This window comes from Engystomops pustulosus, unplaced genomic scaffold (genome assembly GCF_040894005.1).
Source record: "Engystomops pustulosus unplaced genomic scaffold, aEngPut4.maternal MAT_SCAFFOLD_110, whole genome shotgun sequence".
NCBI classification, from domain to species: domain Eukaryota; kingdom Metazoa; phylum Chordata; class Amphibia; order Anura; family Leptodactylidae; genus Engystomops; species Engystomops pustulosus.
Window position 1 is genome coordinate 146,904 of NW_027284992.1, and position 17,868 is coordinate 164,771.

General features: G+C 50.4%; 2 protein-coding genes across 2 annotated transcripts; both read right to left on the minus strand.

Annotated features, from left to right (window-relative positions):
* Nucleotides 1-2,294: 2,294 nt before the first annotated feature.
* Nucleotides 2,295-6,115, minus strand: NEU1 (neuraminidase 1). The gene is given in 11 exon segments (XM_072131631.1): nucleotides 2,295-2,575; nucleotides 2,691-2,771; nucleotides 2,774-2,831; nucleotides 2,833-2,910; nucleotides 2,984-3,060; nucleotides 3,063-3,183; nucleotides 3,237-3,304; nucleotides 3,307-3,487; nucleotides 3,489-3,499; nucleotides 5,255-5,447; nucleotides 6,050-6,115. Coding segments are annotated over 11 exon segments (1,152 nt in total). The 3' UTR covers nucleotides 2,295-2,357.
* Nucleotides 6,116-8,600: 2,485 nt separating this feature from the next.
* On the minus strand, nucleotides 8,601-16,953 carry WHR1 (winged helix repair factor 1). Its single transcript, XM_072131634.1, is given in 10 exon segments — nucleotides 8,601-8,924; nucleotides 8,927-8,956; nucleotides 9,250-9,347; nucleotides 9,453-9,527; nucleotides 9,529-9,637; nucleotides 9,640-9,685; nucleotides 15,557-15,648; nucleotides 15,651-15,701; nucleotides 16,852-16,905; nucleotides 16,908-16,953. Coding segments are annotated over 10 exon segments (720 nt in total). The 3' UTR covers nucleotides 8,601-8,805.
* Nucleotides 16,954-17,868: the final 915 nt, after the last annotated feature.

The window sequence follows — 17,868 nt, forward strand, 5'->3', positions numbered from 1 at the left end:
GTCAGGGGTCCTCCATGAGGATAGAAGACGCCCCCTGCTGGGGAATCATGGGTTCTCCATGAGGATAGAAGACACCCCCCCCCGCTGGGGAGTCACAGGTTCTCCATGAGGATAGAAGACACCCCCCGCTGGGGAGTCACGGGTTCTCCGTGAGGATAGAAGACGCCCCCCGCTGGGGAGTCACGGGTTCTCCGTGAGGATAGAAGACGTCCCCCGCTGGGGAGTCACGGGTTCTCCATGAGGATAGAAGACGCCCCCCCGCTGGGGAGTCACAGGTTCTCCATGAGGATAGAAGACACCCCCCGCTGGGGAGTCACGGGTTCTCCATGAGGATAGAAGACGCCCCCCGCTGGGGAGTCACGGGTTCTCCGTGAGGATAGAAGACGTCCCCCGCTGGGGAGTCACGGGTTCTCCATTAGGATAGAAGACGCCCCCCCGCTGGGGAGTCACAGGTTCTCCGTGAGGATAGAAGACGCCCCCCGCTGGGGAGTCACGGGTTCTCCGTGAGGATAGAAGACGCCCCCCCGCTGGGGAGTCACGGGTTCTCCGTGAGGATAGAAGACCCCCCCCCCCCCCCCCCCGCTGGGGAGTCACGGGTTCTCCATGAGGATAGAAGAGGCCCCCCCACTGCTGGGGAGTCACAGGTTCTCCATGAGGATAGAAGACACCCCCCGCTGGGGAGTCACGGGTTCTCCATGAGGATAGAATACGCCCCCCGCTGGGGAGTCATGGGTTCTCCATGAGGATAGAAGACGCCCCCCCCCCCCCCCCGCTGGGGAGACACAGGTTCTCCGTGAGGATAGAAGACGTCCCCCACTGGGCAGTCACAGGTTCTCCGTGAGGATAGAAGCCACCCCCCGCTGGGGAGTCACAGGTTCTCCGTGAGGATAGAAGACCCCCCCCCCCCCCCCCTGCTGGGGAGTCACAGGTTCTCCGTGAGGATAGAAGACCCCCCCCCCCTGCTGGGGAGTCATGGGTTCTCCATGAGGATAGAAGAGGCCCCCCCCCCCGCTGGGGAGTCACGGGTTCTCCATGAGGATAGAAGACGCCCCCTGCTGAGGAGTCACGGGCTGTCCGTGAGGATAGAAGACGCCCCCCGTTGGGGAGTCACAGGTTCTCCATGAGTATAGAAAACGCCCCCCCCCCCCCCCCCCCACGCTGGGGAGTAATGGGTTCTCCATGAGGATAGAAGACGCCCCACGTTGGAGAGTCATGGGTTCTCCATGAGGATAGAAGACACCCCCCCCCCCCCCACTGGGGAGTCACGGGCTCTTGTGTTGCCCTGCCATTGCCCCCTGTACTGAAGGACCTGGCTTACCGCTTCTGAATTGACCCTGTGACTCTTCAGTGGACAGGAAGGATTACTAGGAGCCTCTCCAGGAGACGTCTGATTCCGCTTCGACATGTCGCTGCCTGGAAAGGGGACGTTCCATGGATCAGGGCCGTTTGGTTACGTCAATGGGGTCAGATCCGGCTACTCGCCCCGGCATGGATTCAGACCGGAGGTAACGATTAAACAATTAACAACGATTATTTCTTGTTATACGGAGCAGAGAGCAGAGTTTACGTATATTATGTGTTATCCAAAGGAAAAACTCAGATGCATTCAAAAATAATTTATTACAAATTTATGACGAGTTTTGGTTTATAGGAGACGTCCCCCCAGAATCCTCCTGTAACCGCGTGTAATGAGATGATTATTCTTAGACACAGCGCCCCTTCCTACCCGCAGGCTGTGAGCAGTACTGCAGTTACATGTACTTTATACACTACACGCATGTAGCAGAGCCGATCGCTGCGCTGCATTGAGTCAAGTACTTGCAGGACAAACTCAGCTCTGCTACATCCGTCTCTATAGACATAATATGTCTGGAGATCGGTTCCTGCAGCTGTTGTGATCTACATATAAGAGATACGCGCCCAAAACAGGAGACCATAGTGTGGACTTAAAGGGGTTGTCTGGAGGTTGAAAAACATGGCTGCCGCCTTCCAAAAACAGCGCCACACGTGACCGGAGAGGTAATGCATCAGTTATGACGAGCGCGGCCCCTGGAGCAGCCATGTTATACCCCCGGACAACCCCTTTAATACCCTAATCAGTGACAATCCTGACCATTAGATCAGTAGAGGTCACTTCAAGGGTAACTCCTCCATCATTGCTGGGATATGTCATGACTTTATGATTGTGGGGTCCGACCCGGGGCCTAAAACTCATTGGAAGGAGCCGAATGATTGGTTCCGGGCTGTGGTCCCTACAAAGTCCCGGCTTATGAGAGGAGGTCAGAGAAGTTACATGGGGGGTGGGGTGGGGGTGGGGGGGGTGTTATTGAAAGTGGACAATCCCTTTAATAGAGTCCTCAGATGCTCCCGTATACATTGACCTTGACCAGCGCGATGGACTCCGTTATGTCCCGTCTTCCCTTCTCGTAGATGATGTAGATGTTCTCGTTGTCCTCGAGGTGACGGGACAGGGTGGTCAGACTCGAGTAGCCGCTGGGTCCCGGCCAGATCTGGATGGAATTCTGCTCCCAGGAATCCCCGGAGGTAAAACTCCAGCGGAGAGTGAGATTAACCCCTGGAAACACAAGGAACGAACAAAACATAAAGGGAACCCTACTCTTCCGATAACATCCCCCCCATAGATCCCCGGAGCTGCTCCCCCCCCAGAACCCCAAGACTAAATCACTTACTGTGCGCCTGGTTGGCCGGGTTGACAAAGTAAGTGACCCCTCCTTTGTACAGCGCTCCGGCGGCCACGGCGGGGTCCGGCAGCCCTCATCGAAGCGAACGCTCTCCAGAGGAATGGTGTCGCAGGCGTCGGTGGAGGAGGCCCACGATCCGGCAGCGGCAGTGGTAGAAGTATTGGTTCCGGGCATTAATGACCACGGAGCCATCCGGGAGCTCGTACGGCTGTGGAGGGGTTAAAGGTCAGAGTGGGGCAGAGAGGATTGTGGGTAAGACACAGCGACCTCCTGGCGATTACCTGACACTCATCCGGGCTGAAGTCCCCCAGTCGCTTCTGCTGTTTGAATGGAAGCCCCTCCAGGCTCCCCCCCTTCTCCAGCTGTTCCCGTGGTCGTCACTTAGGAGGCAGAAGATCCCGTCCTCCTCCAGGGTCCCGTGACCGCACACGATGAGACGACCTTTTTTGGCGCAATTTTTTCTTTGGAACACAAAATAAACCTCATGTTATTCCAACGGACACACGACACAGGGGTCCCGCAGCAGACCCTCACCTGGATCCCATATCCTGGGCCGGGGGCAAACATTTGGGTTCCGATCTCCTGGGAGATGTTCCTGGGGGGCTCCAGGTGACCCCGTCGTCCGAGCTGTTGGTTACCATGACGCTGGAGACCCCGCACTGCAGGTAGTGGGCGCACAGGGTGTACACCAGGAAGATGTTCCTCGTCTCGTCATCCACCACCACCGCGCCCAGATTCAGGCCGTCCTGGGTGGTCCCATCGTCTATGATGAAGGAGGTGGGGACCCCAGGTGTAGCCTGCAGACACGCAGAGGATTCAGGGGAAACATTACCCGGTCATCTCTACAAATTCCAATGTGAACTTCTTGTCTATGGACCCAATTCCCCATGTCAAGCATCAGCGCCTTCCTCCCTTCCCTGCAGCCATTGCATCTCTCAGCTCCCTCCCCCCTCCATCTCCTTCTGCATCTCTCAGCTCCCTGCACCTCCTCCCTCTCCTCCTGCATCTCTCAGCTCCCTGCACCTCCTCCCTCCCTCTCCTCCTGCACCACCTCCTCCATCTCTCAGCTCCCTGCACCTCCTCCCTCTCCTCCATCTCTCAGCTCCCTGCACCTCCTCCCTCTCCTCCTCCATCTCTCAGCTCCCTGCACCTCCTCCCTCTCCTCCTCCATCTCTCAGCTCCCTGCACCTCCTCCTGCATCTCTCAGCTCCCTGCACCTCCTCCCTCCCTCTCCTCCTCCATCTCTCAGCTCCCTGCACCTCCTCCCTCTCTCAGCTCCCTGCACCTCCTCCCTCTCCTCCTCCATCTCTCAGCTCCCTGCACCTCCTCCTGCATCTCTCAGCTCCCTGCACCTCCTCCCTCCCTCTCCTCCTCCCTCTCCTCCTCCATCTCTCAGCTCCCTGCACCTCCTCCCTCTCTCAGCTCCCTGCACCTCCTCCCTCTCCTCCTCCCTCTCTCAGCTCCCTGCACCTCCTCCCTCTCCTCCTCCCTCTCTCAGCTCCCTGCACCTCCTCCCTCTCCTCCTCCATCTCTCAGCTCCCTGCACCTCCTCCCTCTCCTCCTCCATCTCTCAGCTCCCTGCACCTCCTCCCTCTCCTCCTCCATCTCTCAGCTCCCTGCACCTCCTCCCTCTCCTCCTCCATCTCTCAGCTCCCTGCACCTCCTCCCTCTCCTCCTCCATCTCTCAGCTCCCTGCACCTCCTCCCTCTCCTCCTCCATCTCTCAGCTCCCTGCACCTCCTCCCTCTCCTCCTCCATCTCTCAGCTCCCTGCACCTCCTCCCTCTCCTCCTCCATCTCTCAGCTCCCTGCACCTCCTCCCTCTCCTCCTCCATCTCTCAGCTCCCTGCACCTCCTCCCTCTCCTCCTCCATCTCTCAGCTCCCTGCACCTCCTCCCTCTCCTCCTCCATCTCTCAGCTCCCTGCACCTCCTCCTGCATCTCTCAGCTCCCTGCACCTCCTCCCTCCCTCCCTCTCCTCCTCCCTCTCCTCCTGCATCTCTCAGCTCCCTGCACCTCCTCCCTCTCCTCCTGCATCTCTCAGCTCCCTGCACCTCCTCCCTCCCTCTCCTCCTGCACCTCCTCCTCCATCTCTCAGCTCCCTGCACCTCCTCCCTCTCCTCCTCCATCTCTCAGCTCCCTGCACCTCCTCCCTCTCCTCCTGCATCTCTCAGCTCCCTGCACCTCCTCCCTCTCCTCCTGCATCTCTCAGCTCCCTGCACCTCCTCCCTTCCCTGCAGCCATTCTCCTCCTCCTCCATCTTGTCTTTGGACCCAATTCTGCCACAGTAACTCATTTCTCCTGCAGGGGCCGCCAATACAAACAAATTATTGGGGTTATTAATAGTTAAAAATAAACCCAAACACAAGTTCTTATTAGTTCTGAAACTTTGGATCCTCTCTGCACCGGCTGTGATGTGTAGCGGCCACCAGATGGCGACACAGAACGTCTGCTGAGCCCTGAAGAAGGCGACACCCCCCCCATGCCCCTGCCCCGCGGGACCACCCCCACCCTGCGTGACCCCCTAATCTAAGATCCCCCATCGTTATCATTACCTCCGTCATGTGAGCGCCGGGTTGCGATGAACTTTGCTCCCAGATCAGAAGCCGAATGTTTCCGCGCTTCAGCAAACGCCAGGAGCTGCCCCCGGGGGGTGTAAGTGATCAGCGGGATCCGGAACGTGTCCACCGCCCCGATCACTCGCCCACTGACCCACAGCAGCTGCTCCAGGGTGATCACCGGGGACACCTATGGGTGCAGACACAAGAGAACCCGTCAGCAGATCTTACCCCAGGAAACCCCCAGGAGGGGGAAACGTCTTCTCTGCGATTTCCCTCTAATCTCCTGCAGGTCAGACTGAGCAGAGAAGAGTCACATTTATGGGGGCCGCAGGGGGGAGGAGGGAGGGGCCGAGGGGCTCCGCAGGGGGGGAGGAGGGAGGGGCCGAGGGGCTCCGCAGGGGGGGAGGAGGGAGGGGCCGAGGGGCTCTCCCACCCTCCTGTCTTCTGCTCTGTAGCAGCCACAAACACTCTGCTGGTGCCTCCTCTTCTTTATGACCGCATCAGGAGCGGAGATCCGGGCAGTTACAGACAGGAGCCGCGCCCTCAGTACTGGATGTCACCTCCGGTTCTGTAGATCAGAACCACAAGCCTGATGCACCGGTAAAATGTGTCCGCCATAGTGTCCTCACACCGGGCGCAGGCTGCGATCACACCTCACAGTGCGATACATCGGGCGGGCGGATAGATAGGGGGATCGGGCGGGCGGATAGATCGGGCGGATCCCACCCTCAGTGGCCCGCAGCTCGGCGCTGGCTCTCAGCACATGCTGGCAGGCGGGTGGTCTCTCACCTGGGTGAGGGGGGCAGAGGCGGCGGCGTGCAGCCCCAGCAGGAGGAGCAGGGCGGTGGCGGCCATTGCGGCTTCTATGGCGTCAGACCCGCGGACATCGCACCGGAGCCGCAGCTTCCCTGATCTGATAACGCGCCAGTTCCTGGTCACATGACCCGCCCCGCCAGCTGACCGCCGCCAGTCACGTGCTCTATGCTCACTGCGCAGGCGCGCTGTTGGATTCACGGAACTACAGCTCCCAGCATGCACCGGCCAGTGCGGCTCCTCCGCATGCGCAGTAATGGAGTGATCGTATATAATATCTGCTGATGCTGTGCGGGAGGTCAGACGGAGGTTATTACAGAGCACAGAGAGGTCATCTGCCCTCACCCCCTCAGCCACAGAGGACCCCGGATTATCAGGACGATTGTAGGTTCTCTCTGAGGCATCAAAATGATCACATGTGGAATTACAGAGCAAACAGTGCGAGACCCCGGAGAATCTCTTATATCCCGGGTCCCCGCGCTGTGGGGGTGTTACCAGAGCCCCTCCACGCAGCAGCTTCACTGGCTATTACACTTCCCTATCCCTCTGTGTTACATTACATCAGGCAGAAGGAGGGGGAGGAACCAGTGTAAGCGCCTGGAAAGCTACAACACGAAGGGGCTCTGGTAACACCCCCAGAGTCCTTCTGGCTCATTAGCATAATTATAAAAGTGGATGTTAGAAGGAAGGCGGCCATGGATAATAAATATAAGAAGACCCCACAGATCCGGGATCTGAGAAGTTTCTCCTGATGGAACATTTTCTTGTCTGGTCATTTATTTATGTTTGTGCTATTGCCCCAAACTGCCCCGGATATTCAGGACCGACCCCCAACCCCCCCCGAGACACCGATAGAGGCCACTACAATGGTGAAGCAGGCGGCTGGATGTATGGGGGCATTAGAAGTAATGGGGGGCTACAATAATGGGGGCTACAATAATGGGGTCATTATAAGTAATGGGGGCATCATAAGTAATGGGGGCTACAATAATGGGGGCATTATAAGTAATGGGGGCTACAATAATGGGGTCATTATAAGTAATGGGGGGCTACAATAATGGGGGCTACAATAATGGGGGCTACAATAATGGGGTCATTATAAATAATGGGGGCATCATAAGTAATGGGGGCTACAATAATGGGGTCATTATAAGTAATGGGGGCTACAATAATGGGGTCATTATAAGTAATGGGGGCTACAATAATGGGGTCATTATAAGTAATGGGGGCTACAATAATGGGGGCTACAATAATGGGGTCATTATAAGTAATGGGGGCTACAATAATGGGGTCATTATAAGTAATGGGGGCTACAATAATGGGGGCATTATAAGTAATGGGGGCTACAATAATGGGGGGCATTATAAGTAATGGGGGGCTACAATAATGGGGGCATTATATTTAATGGGGGGCTACAATAATGGGGGCATTATAAGTAATGGGGGGGCTACAATAATGGGGGCATTATAAGTAATGGGGGGGCTACAATAATGGGGGCATTATAAGTAATGGGGGCTACAATAATGGGGGCATTATAAGTAATGGGGGCTACAATAATGGGGTCATTATAAGTAATGGGGGGCTAGAATAATAGGGGCATCATAAGTAATGGGGGGGCTACAATAATGGGGGCATTATAAGTAATGGGGGCTACAATAATGGGGGCATTATAAGTAATGGGGGCTACAATAATGGGGGCATTATAAGTAATGGGGGCTACAATAATGGGGGCATTATAAGTAATGGGGGCTACAATAATGGGGGCATTATAAGTAATGGGGGGCTACAATAATGGGGGCATCATAAGTAATGGGGGGCTACAATAATGGGGGCATCATAAGTAATGGGGGCTACAATAATGGGGGAATTATAAATATACATTCGCAGAAAAGGGGTTAGAAATGAGGGGCTTCTACAGGAAGAGCCATTATATTGTGCTGAGACCACTACAAGCATTATGTGGGGGCCGGTACTATAGCACGTGGTTGTGGGGGGCCATGGGCAGAGCCCTCGCCGGGTCGCACTACACATTTAGTGATTCTTCTTCCGGATTGTAGATGTAACACACCACGCGCGGGTCCTCGTGGATCGGTGGATTCGTGTCCCTTGTATCGTTTCAAGCATTGGGATTAAAAAAACGTAACGCGGAGCGTCACACCGCCAGCGCCATAGTTACGGCTCATGCGGGATCAGACTCACATCCAGGTATTTAAGTTATTTATTTTTCTTCCAATTAAAAATTTCCAAAAGGTCAATTTGGGACCCAAAACAAAGGTCCCTGAGCTCCAGGTTTCCGGCGGGGGTCCGAACTGGTGGTAACTGCGCACGTGTCTCTGAAGAGGGCGGAGCCTCTTATAAGTTATCAGCCAGGGGTGGTGGTATTGGGACCGGCAGACCCAAAGTATCTGTGAGTAAATCCCCCTCCCGCCCCCATACACAGCCGCAGGGGGCAGATAGTGGGTGCCCTTCCCCCCCGATGTCACACACAGACCCTCATCTACAAGAATCCAGACATCAGACACACAAATAAATAAATAAATGAGATGAATTTATTCTAATTGTCATAAATTCATTGTCGTCCTCTGTATGATGGGGTCACGTGGGCGGGGCGAGGGCGGGGCTACGTGTCTGAGAGGCGGAGGAGGGTCCCGGAGGGTGTAGGAATGCTGGAAGAGAGAAGAGCCCATCAGTATGACAGGGGGTGTGATGTGTGACCCCTCTGATGCCACCACTCACCAATCCACCAGCCCAGCCCCGATCATGTCGTGGATGTGATACTCCATCCCCAAGTGCACATTGGGCGGAGCTTTTCTAGTCGACAGATCTGTGAGGAGAACTTCTTTATATCGGAGCGACTGATCTGCGAGACGAGAGCTTTCCGTCCTGTGCAGAGGAAGAAGGAGAGAAGAATTATTCCACATGTGGGTGATGCCCCGGACCCCCGAGACGCTGCCCCGCCCCCGAGACGCCACCGGGACCCCCGCCCCTGAGACGCCACCGGACCCCCGCCCCCGAGACGCCACCGGACGCCCGCCCCCGAGACGCCACCGGACGCCCGCCCCCGAGACGCCACCGGACCCCCGCCCCCCGAGACGCCACCGGACCCCCGCCCCCGAGGCGCCCCACACACACAGGGAGCCCCGATACTCGCAGAGCGGCTCTAGATCCCACATCACCTTTTATAAAATGTTTGCAGAATTTTCCGGCTCCGGGAATGGACAACCACCAGCTCCCCGCATCCCGGACAGTCAGCACCCCGGAGCGCACCAGCTGCCTGAGAGAGGAGAATAATAACCGGACCATCGCATTATCACAACACGGGGGCAATAACAACCGATCCCTGATTTATTTACCCCAATATAAAAGGTCTGGTCCTTACGTAATTTCTGCATCGCTGAACCGATGTCTCTCCATCATCTCTTCTCTGTTGTAGCTGATCTGAGAGGGAGAGAAGACTGGAGTCCAGGAAGCGGCGAACAACGGGGGCTCCAGAACCCCCATCTACACCCCGAATAACTGCCCCCAGGAAATCCTCCTTCCTGACCACAAGGAACGTGTCCGGACAAATCCAGGCTGGACGAGGCAAACGTCTGCCTTCTGCTGCAAAGAGCTCTATAAGAGAGAGACGGTATAATATATGTATAATACTGCCCCCTATGTACAGGAATATAACTACTATAATACTGCCCCCTATGTACAAGAATATAACTACTATAATACTGCCCCCTAATGTACAGGAATATAACTACTATAATACTGCCCCCTATGTACAGGAATATAACTACTATAATACTGCCCCCTATGTACAAGAATATAACTACTATAATACTGCCACCTATGTACAGGAATATAACTACTATAATACTGCCCCCTATGTACAGGAATATAACTACTATAATACTGCCCTCTATGTACAAGAATATAACTACTATAATACTGCCACCTATGTACAAGAATATAACTCCTATAATACTGCCTCCTATGTACAGGAATATAACTACTATAATACTGCCCCCTATGTACAGGAATATAACTACTATAATACCGCCCCCTATGTACAGGAATATAACTACTATAATACCGCCCCTATGTACAGGAATATAACTACTATAATACTGCCCCCTATGTACAGGAATATAACTACTATAATACCGGCCCCCTATGTACAGGAATATAACTACTATAATACTGCCCCTATGTACAAGAATATAACTACTATAATACTGCCCCCTATGTACAAGAATATAACTACTATAATACTGCCCCCTATGTACAGGTATATAACTACTATAATACTGCCCCCTATGTACAGGTATATAACTACTATAATACTACCCCCTATGTACAGGAATATAACTACTATAATACTGCTCCCTATGTACAAGAATATAAACTACTATAATACTGCCCCTATGTACAGGAATATAACTACTATAATACTACCCCCTATGTACAGGAATATAACTACTATAATACTGCCCCCTATGTACAAGAATATAACTACTATAATACTGCCCCCTATTGTACAGGAATATAACTACTATAATACTGCCCCCTATGTACAGGGATATAACTACTATAATACTGCCCCCTATGTACAAGAATATAACTACTATAATACTGCCCCCTATGTACAGGAATATAACTACTATAATACTGCCCCTATGTACAAGGAATATAACTACTATAATACTGCCCCTATGTACAGGAATATAACTACTATAATACTGCTCCTATGTACAGGAATATAACTACTATAATACTGCTCCCTATGTACAGGAATATAACTACTATAATACTGCCCCCTATGTACAGGAATATAACTACTATAATACTGCCCCTATGTACAGGGATATAACTACTATAATACTGCCCCCTATGTACAAGAATATAACTACTATAATACTGCCCCCTATGTACAGGAATATAAACTACTATAATACTGCCCCCTATGTACAGGAATATAACTACTATAATACTGCCACCTAACTACTATAATACTACCCCCTATGTACAGGAATATAACTACTATAATACTGCCCCCTATGTACAGGGATATACTACTATAATACTGCCCCCTATGTACAGGAATATAACTACTATAATACTGCCCCCTATGTACAGGAATATAACTACTATAATACTGCCCCCTATGTACAGGGATATAACTACTATAATACTGCCCCCTATGTACAGGAATATAACTACTATAATACTGCCCCCTATGTACAGGAATATAACTACTATAATACTGCCCCCTATGTACAGGGGTATAACTACTATAATACTGCCCCCTATGTACAGGGATATAACTACTATAATACTGCCCCCTATGTACAAGAATATAACTACTATAATTACTGCCCCCTATGTACAGGAATATAACTACTATAATACTGCCCCCTATGTACAGGAATATAACTACTATAATACTGCCCCCTATGTACAGGAATATAACTACTATAATACTGCTCCCTATGTACAGGAATATAACTACTATAATACTGCTCCCTATGTACAGGAATATAACTACTATAATACTGCCCCTATGTACAGGAAATATAACTACTATAATACTGCCCCCTATGTACAGGGATATAACTACTATAATACTGCCCCCTATGTACAAGAATATAACTACTATAATACTGCCCCCTATGTACAGGAATATAACTACTATAATACTGCCCCCTATGTACAGGAATATAACTACTATAATACTGCCCCCTATGTACAGGAATATAACTACTATAATACTGCCCTCTATGTACAAGAATATAACTACTATAATACTGCCCCCTATGTACAAGAATATAACTACTATAATACTGCCCCCTATGTACAGGGATATAACTACTATAATACTGCCCCCATATGTACAGGAATATAACTACTATAATACTGCCCTCTATGTACAAGAATATAACTACTATAATACTGCCCCCTATGTACAGAATATAACTACTATAATACTGCCCCCTATGTACAGGGATATAACTACTATAATACTGCCCCTATGTACAGGGATATAACTACTATAATACTGCCACCTATGTACAAGAATATAACTACTATAATACTGCCCCCTATGTACAGGAATATAACTACTATAATACTGCCCCCTATGTACAGGAATATAACTACTATAATACTGCCCCCTATGTACAGGAATATAACTACTATAATACTGCCCTCTATGTAAGAAATATAACTACTATAATACTGCCCCCTATGTACAAGAATATAAACTACTATAATACTGCCCCCTATGTACAAGAATATAACTACTATAATACTGCCCCCTATGTACAGGATATAACTACTATAATACTGCCCCCTATGTACAGGAATATAACTACTATAATACTGCCCTCTATGTACAAGAATATAACTACTATAATACTGCCCCCTATGTACAAGAATATAACTACTATAATACTGCCCCCTATGTACAGGGATATAACTACTATAATACTGCCCCCTATGTACAGGGATATAACTACTATAATACTGCCCCCTATGTACAAGAATATAACTACTATAATACTGCCCCCTATGTACAGGAATATAACTACTATAATACTGCCCCCTATGTACAGGAATATAACTACTATAATACTGCCCCTATGTACAGGAATATAACTACTATAATACTGCCCTCTATGTACAAGAATATAACTACTATAATACTGCCCCCTATGTACAAGAATATAACTACTATAATACTGCCCCCTATGTACAAGAATATAACTACTATAATACTGCCCCCTATGTACAGGGATATAACTACTATAATACTGCCCCCATATGTACAGGAATATAACTACTATAATACTGCCCTCTATGTACAAGGAATATAACTACTATAATACTGCCCCCTATGTACAAGAATATAACTACTATAATACTGCCCCTATGTACAGGAATATAACTACTATAATACTGCCCCCTATGTACAGGAATATAACTACTATAATACTGCCCCCTATGTACAGGAATATAACTACTATAATACTGCTCCCTATGTACAGGAATATAACTACTATAATACTGCTCCCTATGTACAGGAATATAACTACTATAATACTGCCCCCTATGTACAGGAATATAACTACTATAATACTGCCCCCTATGTACAGGGATATAACTACTATAATACTGCCCCCTATGTACAAGAATATAACTACTATAATACTGCCCCCTATGTACAGGAATATAACTACTATAATACTGCCCCCTATGTACAGGAATATAACTACTATAATACTGCCCCCTATGTACAGGCATATAACTACTATAATACTGCCCTCTATGTACAAGAATATAACTACTATAATACTGCCCCCTATGTACAAGAATATAACTACTATAATACTGCCCCCTATAGAATATAACTACTATACTGCCCCCTATGGTACAGGGATATAACTACTATAATACTGCCCCCTATGTACAGGAATATAACTACTATAATACTGCCCTCTATGTACAAGAATATAACTACATATAATACTGCCCCCTATGTACAAGGAATATAAATCTATAATACTGCCCCTATGTACAGGGATATAACTACTATAATACTGCCCCCTATGTACAGGGATATAACTACTATAATACTGCCCCCTTGTACAAGAATATAACTACTATAATACTGCCCCCTATGTACAGGAATATAACTGCTATAATACTGCCCCTATGTACAGGAATATAACTACTATAATACTGCCCCCTATGTACAAGAATATAACTACTATAATACTGCCCCCTATGTACAGGAATATAACTACTATAATACTGCCCCCTATGTACAGGAATATAACTACTATAATACTGCCCCCTATGTACAAGAATATAACTACTATAATACTGCCCCCTATGTACAAGGAATATAACTACTATAATACTGCCCCCTATGTACAAGGAATATAACTACTATAATACTGCCCCCTATGTACAGGAATATAACTACTATAATACTGCCCCCTATGTACAGGAATATAACTACTATAATACTGCCCTCTATGTACAAGAATATAACTCCTTAATCTGCCCTCTATGTACAAGCCTTAAACTCTATAATACTGCCCCCTATGTACAAGAATATAACTACTATAATACTGCCCCTATGTACAGGAATATAACTACTATAAACTGCCCCCTATGTACAGGAATATAACTACTATAATACTGCCCCTCTATGTACAAGAATATAACTACTATAATACTGCCTCTATGTACAAGAATATAACTACTATAATACTGCCCCCTATGTACAGGGATATAACTACTATAATACTGCCCCCTATGTACAGGGATATAACTACTATAATACTGCCCCTATGTACAAGAATATAACTACTATAATACTGCCCCCTATGTACAGGAATATAACTACTATAATACTGCCCCCTATGTACAGGAATATAACTACTATAATACTGCCCCCTGTGTACAGGATATATAACTACTATAATACTGCCCCTATGTACAAGAATATAACTACTATAATACTGCCCCCTATGTACAAGAATATAACTACTATAATACTGCCCCCTATGTACAAGAATATAACTACTATAATACTGCCCCCTATGTACAAGAATATAACTACATAATACTGCCCCCTATGTACAAGAATATAACTACTATAATACTGCCCCCTATGTACAGGGATATAACTACTATAATACTGCCCCCTATGTACAAGAATATAACTACTATAATACTGCCCCCTATGTACAGGAATATAACTACTATAATACTGCCCCCCTATGTACAGGAATATAACTACTATAATACTGCCCCCTATGTACAGGAATATAACTACTATAATACTGCCCCCTATGTACAAGAATATAACTACTATAATACTGTCCTCTATGTACAGGAATATAACTACTATAATACTGCCCCCTATGTACAGGAATATAACTACTATAATACTGCCCCTATGTACAGGAATATTACTACTATAATACTGCCCCCTATGTACAGGGATATAACTACTATAATACTGCATCCTATGTACAAGAATATAACTACTATTATACTGCCCCCTATGTACAGGAATATAACTACTATAATACTGCTCCCTATGTACAGGAATATAACTACTATAATACTGCCCCCTATGTACAGGAATATAACTACTATAATACTGCCCCTATGTACAGGAATATAACTACTATAATACTGCCCCCTATGTACAGGAATATAACTACTATAATACTGCCCCCTATGTACAGGAATATAACTACTATAATACTGCCCCCTATGTACAGGAATATAACTACTATAATACTACCCCCTATGTACAGGGGATATAACTACTATAATACTGCCCCCTATGTACAGGAATAAACTACTATAATACTGCCCCCTATGTACAGGAATATAACTACTATAATACTGCCCCTATGTACAGGAATATAACTACTATAATACTGCCCCTATGTACAGGGATATAATATATACACTCACCAGGAATCTGTCTGCTGCGGTGCGGTCTCGGCTGACACTGTAGAGTTGATGTCTCAGGAAGATGGGGGGGAGGGCGTCGTTGAAGAGTCTGCGGGGAATAGCGCCCAGAGATAGGACGCGGCTTCCTGGAGATTCTCAGTGAAATCTGAGGAGACACAGGAGGAGATTGTGGACAGTGCGAGGGAGGAGACACCGGCCTCACAGCAACCAATCAGGACTCGGCTTTCATTCCTTAATTATCTGTAGTTCTCCTCCACCCGCTCCACCCCCTCCACCTGCTTCACCCCCTCCACCCGCTCCATCCCCACCACCCGCTTCACCCCCTCCACCCGCTTCACCCCCTCCACCACCCGCTTCACCCCCTCCACCCGCTTCACCCCTCCACCCGCTCCATCTCCACCACCCGCTTCACCCCTCCACCACCCGCTTCACCCCCTCCACCCGCTTCACCCCCTCCACCTGCTCCATCCCACCACCCGCTTCACCCCTCCACCCGCTTCACCCCCTCCACCTGCTCCATCCCCACCACCCGCTTCACCCCCTCCACCAGCTTCACCTCCTCCACCCGCTTCATCCCCTCCACCCGCTTCATCCCCTCCACCCGCTTCACCCCCCTCCACCAGCTTCACCTCCTCCACCCGCTTCATCCCCTCCACCCGCTTCATTCCCTCCACCCGCTTCACCCCCTCCACCCGCTTCATCCCCTCCACCCGCTTCACCCCTCCACCCGCTTCATCCCCTCCACCCGCTTCCACCCTCCACCAGCTTCACCTCCTCCCACCCGCTTCATCCCTCCCACCCGCTTCATCCCCTCCACCCGCTTCATCCCCTCCACCCGCTTCACCCGCCTCCACCAGCTTCACCTCCTCCACCCGCTTCATCCCCCCACCCGCTTCATCCCCTCCACCCGCTTCCTCCCCTCCACCCGCTTCATCCCCTCCCCGCCACTCTCCCCGCTTCATCCCCTCCACCCGCTTCACCCCCTCCACCCGCTGCATCCCCTCCTCCACCCGCTTCACCTCCTCCACCCGCTTCCCCTCCTCCACCCTCTCCACCCCCCTCCACCCGCTTCACCTCCTCCACCCCGCTTCATCCCCTCCACCCGCTTCCCCTCCTCCACCCTCTCCACCCGCTTCACCCCCTCCACCCGCTTCACCCCCCCTCCACCTGTAGCAGGCGTCTAGCTGAACACTACAGGCAGAGAGCACAGAGCACAGCAGTGTGAGGAATGTACATCCGGTGTTATAGCAGAGGGGGATCGTCTCGTGGCCCCCCGATATCCCCCGGAGAGGTACCTGGATACGGAGATGGATAAACATTTACATCAGATTTGGAATTTTCTTCCTCGGTTTCTTTACTGTGAAGGGGTCACAGATCAACTTGCGTTTTCGGTCCATGAAGGGGGGGGGCTTTCTGCAAGAAACAATGAAAGGATATTACTGAGTGTTGTGAGATTTATCAGCGCCTGGGAAAGCTGGGTGACAACAAATATGGCCGCCATTACAGACCCTACAGGTAAGAGCAAATCTGCAGCGGTGATCAGTACCCGACACCAAGCCAAGTGCACAGTGTGAACACGTCCTGATAACACCCCGATCCAGCGCCCCCCAGAGTAATACTGGCACACCCCCCCACACCCCCCCCCCAGAGTAGACTGGCACCCCCCCCCAGAGTAATACCGGCACAGCCCCCCCCCCCCACAGAGTAATACCGGCACAGCCCCCCCCCCCCACAGAGTAATACCGGCACAGCCCCCCCCCCCACAGAGTAATACCGGCACAGCGCCCCCCCCCCACCAGAGTAATACCGTCACAGCCCCCCCCCAGAGTAATACCGGCACAGCGCCCCCCCACCAGAGTAATACCGCACAGCCCCCCCCCAGAGTAATACCGGCACAGCCCCCCCACCCCACAGAGTAATACCGGCACAGCCCCCCCCCCCCCACAGAGTAATACTGGCACACCCCCCCCACACCCCCCCCCCAGAGTGATACTGGCACCCCCCCCCAGAGTAATACCGGCACAGCCCCCCCCCCCCCACAGAGTAATACCGGCACAGCCCCCCCCCCCCACAGAGTAATACCGGCACAGCCCCCCCCCCACAGAGTAATACCGGCACAGCGCCCCCCCCCCACCAGAGTAATACCGTCACAGCCCCCCCCCAGAGTAATACCGGCACAGCGCCCCCCCCACCAGAGTAATACCGGCACAGCCCCCCCCCCCCAGAGTAATCCGGCACAGCCCCCCCCCCACAGAGTAATACCGGCACAGCCCCCCCCCCCCCCCACAGAGTAATACCGGCACAGCCCCCCC